This window comes from Pezoporus occidentalis, unplaced genomic scaffold, assembly GCF_034315485.1.
Source record: "Pezoporus occidentalis ecotype Australia unplaced genomic scaffold, CSIRO_AGI_Poc_V1 ctg21, whole genome shotgun sequence".
In the NCBI taxonomy this organism is placed as follows: Eukaryota; Metazoa; Chordata; class Aves; order Psittaciformes; family Psittacidae; genus Pezoporus; species Pezoporus occidentalis.
In genome coordinates, this window is record NW_026913964.1 from 5,024,215 (window position 1) to 5,036,968 (window position 12,754).

At 36.7% G+C, this 12,754-nt stretch overlaps 1 protein-coding gene across 1 annotated transcript in view; it reads right to left on the reverse strand.

Moving 5' to 3' along the window:
- The window catches only part of RYR3 (ryanodine receptor 3), a 225,138-nt gene extending 212,645 nt beyond the window's left edge, over window positions 1–12,493 (reverse strand). The window contains exon 1 of the mRNA XM_062619313.1: window positions 12,236–12,493. Within this exon, the coding sequence (XP_062475297.1) occupies window positions 12,236–12,286 (51 nt within the window). The 5' untranslated portion in view covers window positions 12,287–12,493. The remainder of the gene's footprint in view (window positions 1–12,235) is intronic.
- Window positions 12,494–12,754: the final 261 nt, after the last annotated feature.

A 12,754-nucleotide genomic window follows, 5' to 3' on the forward strand; every position in this document is an offset into this window, starting at 1 on the left:
GAGAAAATGAAGCTCAGGGGAGACTTTATTACTGTCTACAACAGGTTGTAGCAAAGTGGTTGTTGGTCTCTTCTCCTAAGCAAGAAGTGATAAGAGAAAACAGCCTCAAGTTCCACTAGGGAAGGCTTAGATTGGATATTAGGAAACATTTCTTCTCTGAAAGGGTTGTCAAGCATTGGAACAGGACGCCCAGGGAAGTGGTTGTGTGGCCATGCCTGGAGGTATTTAAGAGGTGTAGATGTGGAAGTTAAGGACACAGACTTAAAGGTCTTCTCCAACCTAAATGCTTCTATGATTCTTCTCTATGATGTTATAAGGAGAAAGGATATTCCGTCTTTCTCAATTAAAATTCTACTTCCTTCAAAACTAAAACGTGATACTGAAGAGAAATGTAACCATAAAAAAATAATACATATAAGAAAATCAAAAGCAGTATGATACTCCTCTAACTCATACCAATATATATATACTACTGACTACTTAGGTATGTGACATTTCACTACTTTCTCTAAAACAGTACAGACAGTGACTGCATGACTCGGGGTACCAAAGAAGTTAGGGACTGTTCTCAAAAGGCAGTACAAATAAGGTCACCCTGTGGAATCAGTTGAGCTATATGCACATAAAACTGCATGCTTCCACTTTGCCTCAAGGCTGGAGAATTGACTGCAGCTATACCATTTACTAGCATAGTCATAGACTTTGCAGCTATCATAAAAGGATTAAAAAAAGGGTATATTGTCTCTTTTTAGGTTGATCTCTAGGTTGAATTTATATTCTTTAGAATATGTCAGTATGGCCTTGCTATGAAAGGTGAGCAAGTCCTGGCCAAGGAAAAGGAAAATATTATTCACTGTCCAAGAACTGGTTGTCACCTGTGAGTAAGGGAGACTCAGCAAGCAGGAGTATAAACAAGAAAAAACAAAATTGTGAGGAAACCAAAAATCCAGTCATATTAAGCTAAACAAACTCAGGTTATTTATTTCAGAAAAGGCAAAACTGGAGAGCGAACAGAATTCTTTCTTGTAGCTATATTGACAGGTGACACTGTACACATGTCCTGGGTTCAGCAGTAGCAGTCATTTTTCCCCTTCTTGGTAGCTGGTGCAGTACAGTGTTTTGACTTTCAGCTTGGGAACAGAGCTGATAGTGATGTTTAGGTTTGGCCAAGGACTTTGTGAGCCTCATGCTCTGCCAGGGAGGAGGGGAAGCCAGGAGGAAGTAGAGACAGGACACCTGACCCAAACTGACCAAAGAGGTATTCCATACCACAGCACGTCATGCCCAGGATGTAACTGGGAGTGAGCCGGAAGGGCTGGGAGACTGCAGGGTTGGAGGAGGTATGGGTCAGAGCTTGGTCGGGCTGGGGGGGCGAGTTATCGGTCGGCTGGTGGTGAGATGATGTATTCTCTTCCCTTGTTATTTCCTTTATCATTATTATCATTGGTGGTAGCAGTAGTGATTTGTGTTATACCTTAGTTACTAAACTGTTCTTATCTCAACCTGTGGGAGTTGCATTCTTTTTGATTTTCCTCTCCGTCCCTCCGAGAGCAGGGGGAGGGCAAGAAAAGGGGGGGAAGTGAGTGAACGAGTTACCTGACTGGGTTTAAACCATGACAACACATAAAAAAATAAACTTAGAAATAGATAAATACATTTAAGATGAAAAACTAAAGAAAGATTACTAGATCAATGGGTTGCTACTTTGATAAAAGCAGTAGCCAAATTAGGTTTTCAATTGAACATCAGTCCAAAATGATTCAATGTCTCTAAAAGTTCTTTACAGTTCTACGTTGCTGATACATAAATAAATATTTCCACATGAAATGAAAGCAAATGCAAGACTAATATAAGCAAAGATACTTCAGATGTATGCTGTGAGGTAAAAATAAGGCAGAGACAGCAAACAAGCAGAATGACTGGAAAGTCTTAATGACTTCACAAGTCTGAAAAATAACCTAAGAAGATGAACTTGGAGGAGTAATGACAGAAGAATGTCAGTGTTCTCAGCAAAGTATCTTTATCCATTTGCTACATTCCTTCTGTAATCAAGGAGATGGGGCCTTGCTCATTTTTTAATGTAGATTCCACTTTGAAGTTTTTCTTTTCCACAAAAAACACCTGCTTACACATAATTTTCCATCAAGAGCAAGCAAATGCCTTTTAAGACCCTGAATTTTGGCAAGTTATGCATGTCAAAATGAATGAAAATCTTGCCATTTCTTACAATTTCTTGATTTTTTTTTATGAACTCAAGGAACAAGAGACAGAAGGACAGCTGTTCTCACTCTGGCTTTCACAGCTTCAAGTAGAGCTGAAGCAGAAACAAGTATTAAACTGGTGTCTCAGCTTCTGTCTCTTTCCATCTTTCTAATCTCTCTTTGTAAATATTTACTGCTAATGCATAGTCACAGTGAATGAATATAAAGATTCTTTGTCTCCCTAGTCAAGTCCACCCAATACTACTGGTTTTTTCTATTTTTTTTGGGGGGGGGAGGGGGTGTTTGGGGTTGTTTCCTTTTTTTTAAAAAAAAACAAAACCAAAAAACAGCTATAGTATTGCTATTGTTCTTGTCACAAAAATTAACAAAAAAAAAAATAATCCATCTCTGTGGGATAACTGCATCTTGTCCTTATCGTCATATTTAATAACTTGCTACTCATCCCTCCTTTAGCAGCAATCCCTTCAATTAAACAAATTCCCATGTCTGACAAATTTCTGGTACTAATCACAAATGTCCATGTACAAAATATTCAAATTTATTTATTTATTTTGGTAGCCATAAGCCACTACCTCTTTTCTGGTTTTATTTGTTTAGGTTTTTATTACTATTAAAATTTTATTTAACACCTTCATTTTGCAGTGCAACATTTAAATTGTGTTATGATTTAATACTTTTCATACTTAGTGAAGTCTTGTTTTCCTTGTGTACTCATCCGCACCCTGTCCATCAACGTAAGCACTTTGTATCAGAAAACATACTGTTTTCTTGTGTTTGTACAGCACCTTGTAAACCCTAGCCCTTGCCTGGATGCAACAGTATTGCCAATTTTTAAATGAAAATCATTCATAGATAGATAGATAGATAGATAGATAGATAGATAGATAGATAGATAGATAGATAGATATTAAAAAAAAAAGTTGGTTGCCAAGACAGTCTATATATTAGTGCTCAATCACAGTTCAATCACAGGTACTAGGCATTAACATTTGCAGCTGTTCTTCTTCAAACTGTCGTGTTAATGTAAGTAAGCACAATAGAGTCCTTCAGAGTGTACTGCTTAGGCTAAATCCCAGGTTTTAATCATGGTTCACTTGAGATGGTTTGAGATAATTATCTCAAGTCCAGCCATCATTAGATCATTGGACTGAAATTAATAACTGCTCAGTGTAACATAAGAAGTGGTTGTTCTACTTCATTAATGTTGCTTCATTTTCTCACAATCAAGTATTTATATAAACATATAAACTAAATTTCTGATTACTTTTGGTTGTTCAACAAAGTCAGTTCCCCCTCTTTGAATTTGCAAGCTTTCACATCTAGCACATTTGCCTTCCAACTAAGTACTGTTTACCAACAGTACACTTTCATCACATGTACCTACCAAGGACTGACCCTTACACATAGCTGTAACATTTTATCAAGTTCTAGAGGTTACTATTACACTAATTTGAAAATAACTGAAGCCAAGGCCTGCAACCAGAGATCCAAGCACACAAGAGCCATGCAAACCATGCATGTACTAGACAGAAAGTAACCAGCAATTGCTATACACATATAATATTGTAACAGGAGAAGAAATACTTGGGAAGAAGCAGGTGTTGCCATTGCTTCATACCTCTATTTTAGGACATCAGCACATTGCCCAACATTGTATAAGGCAGCATTTCTGCATTGTAACTCTTCACCTTGCGTATCCCCCCAAAACGCTTATACAATCAATGCACAGTTATCCTACAACCAAACCAGTAACCTTGCACCTGATCAGCATGAGTAAGTACAGAACCTACAGCCATTTAAAGAAACCAAATGAAGGTTGTGTACTAAGAACCCTGACTACATTTCATTCTGCTTGAACGAAAAAGGATATGTTACCTTTGAGATGCCACATCAACCACCAAAGAAAAAAGCACCTGGGCAGCAACATGATCTGATGGGGCCAACTCAGCACTGCTAAAAGCTCACATTATATACTTTTGTTTATACAATATACCTACTTTTCAGTAAATAACAGCTTTGTCTTTGCTTTTGTCCTCTGCAGCTGCCCTTGAGAGGAATAGCTAAGTAACTTCTGTTGTAAAAACTGCAGTCTCCAGTTTACTGTGAAAATGTTTGGTTCAAGAAATTATATGAAAAGAAAACAGTACACTGAAGTCAGTATCTGGTGTTTTGAGATAGCTAAATTACACAGCTAGTTGATAGGGTGTTTCCCTAAAGCAATAGGTGGAGATTTAAGGGATGCACAAAAATAAAGAGGTTGGATACTGTTAACTGATGTTGCCTGGAAGTAGCCCAAGTTCAGGATAATCTTCCAGCAGCTCCCATGTTATTATTGGCTACTATTATTACTGCTCTGTCTGTTTTTTTTAGATAATCAAAGAAAAGAAAGACTGATGTGAAAGATAAAAGTAGTAAAAGGATTAGGATAAAATTAGATTTCATGAACGCATGACGCAGTTATGCAATTGTGTGTTTAATTTTCTAAACAATACTAGAAACATTCTACTGATGTCACACATTACCTATAACAGAATATCACCACTATCGTCTTTTGGCCTTTTTTTTTCTTGAAGATTTTGGCACCCCTCCCCCCCCAACCTTTTTTTTTTATGTTGTAGTGGACATATTTCACCCTTTTAGACTGTTCTGATTTATGATTTTAAATGTTATTCATATTGGCAAGGATAGGAAAGGTCATATTACCACTGTAATTGGCAAGTTTAGCTTTATATACAGGCCTCTGTTTAGACAATGATGTTATTTAAGCCTAAGGTCAACCTTGAAAGAGGCTGACTTGGGAAGATCCCTGGCAAATAAAAATGTGTAAGTCTTTCTAACAAAACCAAACTTTGATCATGAAATGAAAATTACATGCTCAAAATAAATCTAAAATCTTCCATACCATCAAGCTTCCTGAATTTCACTTTAATCATAAAGACCATACTTCCTAATAACAGGTTCTCTCAAAGAAGTTTTCTCAACAAGGCACCAGTGGATACAACTTTACAGCTTACTGCTTATGCAGTTGTATGACAAGAAATGGGAACTATCCTCTGGTTAACATTAAAAGGTCATTAATGACAGCTTCTGTAACTTACCTTCAGTTAGTCTACCTACCTAGGGCATTCACATGACTCATCAAATTGTGGCATTTCAAAGCAAAATTGACTAAAAGCCAGAATAAGAAAACTATTTCATCTTCTGATAAAATTCTCTTCCTTAAAAAAGGAAAATATTTAACAGTATCAATATAATTTCTTAGGTGGAAACCCATATTTGCAGGTGATAATTTACTTTTTACCTCCTTGAGGAAACTCCAAATTTTGTAACAACTCAATGATTAGATTGTATTTTATCCTGGAAGAACAATCTGGCTGTTCAAGCAATATTTACAACAAACACCACACCAAGTTGTTTTAGACCTCACCATTAGTTTCTGTCTAGCTGGTTTAGTAGCTGCTATGTGCTGCTCTTAAACAATCCTGAGAGCACACCATAGAGAAGAGCTGCACATAGAGGAGAATAGGGCCAAAATACCTAACTGAAACAATTCTGAAACTCAGGCTGATTTGCGTGAGTAAAGTAAAGCAGCTCTTCATCAAGCCAAGTTTGATATACTAAGCTCTTACTATTTCACACATTAAACTGAAGTAATGATGGCAGAATGTTCACATCACTGGTAAAGATTATATAATCACACATTCTATACCCTTCTCCAGTAACACCATTATATTCACTACTATGAAACAAACCTTGGCCAGCCCCGTAAGTTTATCTTTTCAGTGCTGCCTAAAAGTGCTGCTTCAAAACTACAAGAGTAGAAAATCAGTCCTACAGTAGTTGCTGAATTTTCCTTCTCTTGTAAAACACATTATATTAACACATATTACTGAAACTTCTTTTTGTATGCCCTATCATAGTTGATTTCATTATGTATGTAAAAAGCAACCAAATCTTCCATCTGTATAAAAATCAAAGTATCAGAGAGAGTTTTAAGAACTTCTAGAAGTACAACCATTATAAACATAGACGTATAAATGCAGCATAGTAAGCAAACTCTCAATATTTTTGAAAGCTCATTTTTGTTACATTGTGTAAAAATAAATAAATAGATAAATATGCATAGTGATTCAGCCATCAGAAGCACTAGTCACCATGAGCCATTCGCTGTAACTTCACCTATACCACGTTACCTACAGCTATTTCTAGGGATAGTAATAAAGTAACTAAAATAAATGAAGATGATGAAGGCTGAATTATAAATTATTCAGGCAGGACTATTTCCAAGAGATCTGCACAACCTTACAAAGAAAGCAAGTAAGGAGTTTCAAATACAGTCTATAGCAACTCACACAGAAAATGTTTAGGGTCTGCAAATTTGAAAGTTACTATTATTCTGTGCATTTAAAAAAAAACACTCCTTATTAATTGCAATGTACATAAATGCACATAAGATAAAAATGCAAATTTTTAAATGAAGGTTTGACATACATTATAAATAGAATCACTTCCCATACATAGTAACTGATCAGGAAATCAAATCTTATTAATCCCCATTAACACTTAATCCTGTGATGGTCAACATATATGCAGCAAAGAATCTTTTGTCCTGTAAATGTTCTTCACAAAAAAAGTTTTCCAGTGGCAACAAATGCAGGCATGACATGCATGACCAGACTGAGGTCTTCCAAACTGTAAAGTCTACCTTTCCCACCTTTGGCTACACATCAACTATAGAGTCTATTGATTTTGATCTTTTGGAAAGTGCAATAGAATGGATATGCATTTCAGAAGAAGGTTATGCTAGCAGCATGGAGTATGTAATACTGACAGTTTGGGAAGGTTTTTTGTTTGGATGGTTGGTTGGTTTGGTTTTTTATTTGTTTTGTTTTAGTTTTTTTAAATCAAAATGTTAAGTGACTGCACTGACTGTATCAACATTTTTACACATTATCAAACAGCTTCTGAATTCTACTAAGTATTGACAGTAAATATCCTTAATATGTACCAGGTGTATAGGTCTTCTGGGCATCCTCCATATACAGAAAAGATGAAACAATACAGTTGAACTTCAGGGGAAGTCTTGGGAGATGGAAGTCATTTGGCCTTAAGCATTTTAGTGACTCATCCAAGGCATTTTAGTATATATTCTAAGCTTGATTATCCTTGCACTCCCGCTTGTACATGGTACTGCTGATGAAATTTGAAAGCATGTTAAATCTTTAGTGTTTAAATTAGTTCTGCACCTTCTGCTAAACAGTTGTTTCAAGTCACCAAGTTGAAACTCTGTTGTTTGTACAAGTGATTTATAAAGGATTTTATTTCAGTTACAGTTTTCATCTTATGTTGTTATTGGAGAGAATTAAAGCTGTTTCAGTTAGGTAAAGGAAGTTGATTTTCTGGTACAAGGTATTGGAGAACCCAGTTAAATGCCAAAGTAGCTGAAATGCTCAAGACTGACAGAGATGTTTGTTGTGGACTAAAAACAGCTCAGGCGTGTGCTGACTACTCATCTTACTGAGGAACTAGCACTTGCTTATTTGGATAAAAGCCCAGTAGAAGGAACAAACCTAATGTTACTACTGAATCTTTCACCTTATGTTGTTGTTGTCCCTGCCACTGCTTGTACTGACTGAAGCTGCCACTCCCCACTACAGACATGAAGTGCCAAAAAAGGGCACTGGAAACTTGAGCTTACCTGACTGACAGACTGGCCATCAGCTCCTATTTACAGTTGAACCACATCTGCTAAGACAGAGCTTGACTGACAGCAGGTGCACAATGGCTGACAAGCACAGCCACTGAGATGATAATTTTACGGTCTACAGAAGTCTGTGTTTATTATATATCTGCACTATTATGAAGTGCCATTTGCAAAATCCTTATTTCATGAAAGTGGTCAATAAACACATGACTTTAAAATTAGTGTCCTGTGATTGAATTAAATATATTCTAAATAACTGCATAACAAATTTCCTTTTCTTATCCTCTCTGCCCACCACTCTGTTTTAGTTTTTGGAATCTGTATCTAACGCACCTGGCAGCATTTGGCTGTCTGGTCACAGCACTGCCATGGGAACTGAGAAAGAAGCAATATTCACAGCTGGATTTCAATATGAATCATACCCAGTTAGCATGGTAGGGGATTAGAAACAAGGCACAGAGATCAGGCAACCCACTTGCTGCATTCCACAAAAACGTTGGAACATTACTAGCAAACTTGCTGTTTATTGACAAAGATATTAATCCCCCTTCAGACACCACAAGGCAGAGCTTGAGCAGAGGACAGATCCCCACAACAGCCACCAGTAGGGCTAAGAGAAAATAGGGAAATGTATGCTTGTATTATTATTGCTTGGTCTCAAATCCTATTAAAAAGGCTTTTAACTCAATAACATTCTAAGGTTGAAGACTTGAAGAACTTTGCTTGATTGTAACAAATCTGATATTATTTCACCAGACCTGCACTGACACCAATACCCAAAAAAAACCCAAAACTGAAAAAGAAAACATAAAGGAAAATAAACTGACAAGGAGTTAGTCATATCTATTTTACTAGTTAAAGGGATCATGACTATATTCAATCTTGCAATTGTTTTGTAACAATACACTGTATACTATTGTGATACATGCAGTGATTTCTTTCTGAAATAGCATTTTTTTTTTAGTTTAAGCTGTAGAAAGAAAGAGGGGTAAAGCATGATGCTGAGTTCATGTAGTGCAATGCTGCTTCGTGTAACTGGTGTAGACAGGGCTAATATGAAGCAGCTTGCAAAAACAGACCTCATTACATATAATTACATGTCTTGTATATATCTCATGTATATGTGTATATATAATGTGTATACATACATCATACATATATGTACTATCATTAGCTATAATATAACATGCAATGTTGTACAATCTATCCATGAACATGCTCTATGTCCCTGAAGGAAAAAATAGATTTACAGTTTATTCTATAAACCCATGCTAAACAAAATGTAAGGAAGGTATCAGGGGAACAGCCCAAACAACATCTGATCTCCAACGGCAGCAGCCTATAATGTCAAGACCTTTAGAAGTGCATCCCTAAGTCAGCTATCTTCATTTTGATAGAGAGAAATCAGCTTTCTCCTCTGACTAATAATGATTTAAGTCTTCACTGTCCACCTGCTATATCTGTAGCCGATTAGTAAAAGCAGAACAAACATTACCAGGGCAAGAAATAAAAGACAGCAGTATTGCATATTACACACATACAACAAGTGCTTTGCTTCTCCCTTCCATACACAATATGCAAGTGGGAACACATACACTGAATATCCAGGATCAAATCCAAATGAAAACCATCAACCAGAAGACTAGAGAAACAATTCAAACATTACCACAGGAAAAAAAAAAAAAGAAAAAAAAAATCAAGATTTCATAACTAAGATACAGCAGCAAGGTAGCAGTGTAAGTAAAAAAAACTGTTTATTTGTATTCATGCTGGTAAAAATTAATAAATGAAATTACACTTTATTAGTAACACCTTCCTTTAAATGCTATCGTTGTTCATAAAGACTTCACACAAGAACTAAGACTTACTTGAAATGATCACTGAAGACATACTACTACTACAAAAATGATGACAATGGAAGTGGCTCTCTGTAACTTACTCTTAAGGTCTTTGTAATTTTCATTGCTGCCAAATTAATCAAATGTGAGGAATGCCTTGGGAACAGACAGTGATATAGTGAAAAGCCTTCCATCAAATTTTATAAAGTTCGCTGCTTCCTAAAAGCAAATACAGGTACCACTTTTATGCGTTACTGAGCTTCCAGCCTTTCCAAATAAGCAGAGAGCCTAAAAATGATGTACAAAACTAAACAGCAATTTAAATCCAGAAGAAAAAACACTTCATAACCAACAAAAAATGGGGGACAAATGCAAAGTTTCCCTTTAAGGAAGCAAAAATTAATTTTACTAGGCTTGTAAGAGTTAATTGTCTTGCTCCTTCAAAAAATACTGAAAGATATTTTTGGATCTTATTTTATATCTCACCAAGAAAGAGTTATCTCTAAGAGCCTAAAACATTCTTCAGTCTACAGACACAAAAATAAGGAGTATGGAGATCAACAATTTCAAAGGAATATCCTGCTACACAAGCCTGGGAAACATTCCCTAGCAAGCCAAATTCCCAGAAAACATTTTATCTGAAGAAGATCCTGACTGATCAACAATTTCACTGAAAAAGTTGTAAAGATGTAAAAATATACTGTACTTCATATTTGTATGTACAAACTTTTTAAGCAACAATAAAAGCTCTAAGTACTAATTACTAAAAGCTTCACATCACTGAAGCTCTCAATACCTAATAAATCATTCCTTTCTCCATATATTGCAAAACAACAATTGATCCCTTCTTCACAAAGGTGAAAGAACTTATAATGGGAAAGAGACAGCAGTAATTGATATGATTGTTCACAGCAAGGAGAAGCTGGGACTTCAATGACAGAAATCTAGTCATTTTTTTTTTCCCCTCTAAAAGATTTTCTAGCACCAAGTAGAAGGAACACATCTGCATAGTCTCACTTTTGCTGTTCCCATTTTTGATCCCCTCCTATTTAGTGCTTTATTTCACCCATTGGGAAGAAGTGCTATAGAGTTCTTCTAGAAAGAATGGGTCACAGCAGCAGAAATTGCCATCTCATGTAGCACACACAGGCTATCTACGAATAGGAAAAGCTTATCCCTTCATCATTGAGGAAGACTGTTCAGTCAAGGCAACATCTTAAAAAGTGAAAGGATGAAGGACATTTAAAGCTCTTGCCTCCTAAAGGCTGAGTAACCTACTAAATTATGTAATATAGGTACCTCTAGAAAGTGAAGTTAAGGAATGTTGGAAAGAACACTTTGTTGTAATTATCCATTTCTCTCCCCTCCCTGAAATTCTCCTAGGCTTAAAGGTGCTAATGACACTTCATCAAACCTAAATAATCTACATAAGCAGCAGCAACCATCACCACTCTCCAACCTTTAATTCCCAGAAATGTATATTCCCAGCCTCCCAGAAATGAGCCTTGTAATTTTCTATTCTGGACACTTAGCATGTTGTATTTTAGAGACTCGTCCTTTTAAAGCTGTATCAACTCTAGAGGATTCTGCTTCTGGAACATTATTTGTAATAAATGAAAAGTAAAGGTAGCATGGAAAGAGCATGGAATACACACAGCAGCAGCACCTTTTTTCATGCTAGTTACACAACAACAAACTCTTAGTCATGCAGGGTAAAAATAATGAGAGACACAAGATGACACATGAAAAAGATCGTATCCTCTTCCCAAAAATTAATGCATGACCACTACTTGCTTAAAAGTCCAAATCAGTTGTCATACCAGATTTGCGTAAAGCTTTAGGAAAGAATGGTGTGAGGGCTCTTTATAGCAAGTTACACCAGGCAAACACTATTTCACTAATTAACACTCCTTCCCAAAGAAATCCTTATCTCCTTTTAAAATAAGCTTCTTTTAAGCAGAGAAGAGACCCCAAACATTTGCAAAGTCTCAACTTCAACATCTGTTGGTATTCCCTACACACAAGTGTGCATTCTGTGTTTATCAGAAGAGGTCATCAAAGGGTTGCTTGGTTTATTCATCATTTTAAGGCTCTCCTATCTGCAAAGCTTCTGTTAATGCCAGTGAAATTTAACCTAGACAGAAGTTTCAGAGGTCAGATATTTGGCATGCTACATTTAGAAACCCAAGTACAAAGTTGACGAGGACGCTTCAAACACAGGGGATTACAGCGGAAATAGGTCTCCTTATACCAAACTGGCTATTGAGCAAATTCAGGGAAGAACACACTGAGACTGCTTGATGCTATTAAAGCTCATATTCTTGCTTTATTTTTTCCCACTGACTAAATCAATTCTCCCATTTGGCAAAGCTCAGCACAGAAATAACACTTCATTTTTAATACAACAGGAAAGGAATAGACATGAGACATAAAATCATGTATTACATGACCTATAAAAAGCAGATACTTACAGTTCGTAGGAACTGTATTTCATCCTCTCCTCCTTCACCCCCTTCAGCCATGGCTCTTGAGGAGTCAGCTCTGCTGTGACTCTGATCGCCTCCACCGTCAGCTCACTGCGCTCTGTACAGCTCCTCTTCTCCTATCAGTATTAGCATATAGCTAATCCACAGCCATATAGGGAGCTCAGCTAACTCCACTGCACTGCAGACTGTCAGTCAACCCCCTCACTGCCAGAGCCAACTGCGCTGCTTTCCCAGCTCCTAAGAAGCAATTCTTTTCCTTTTCTCTCTACCCTGGAGGCAAAAAAAAACCCTACTGTTAAGGTACTGCAGGAAGCATTATATGCATCACTAGGTGTTGATTTTTCCCCAGATACTCTCTGGTCAAAACAGCAATAGCGGTGAAGTGTTAATGAAAACGGAGCTCCCACTTCCATTTTCACAGATCAAGGTACCCAATTTTGCACTGAAATGTATCAAATTCAGCAACTCTGAACCTCCTGATTTGTGCAGCATGGGGATGTAAAT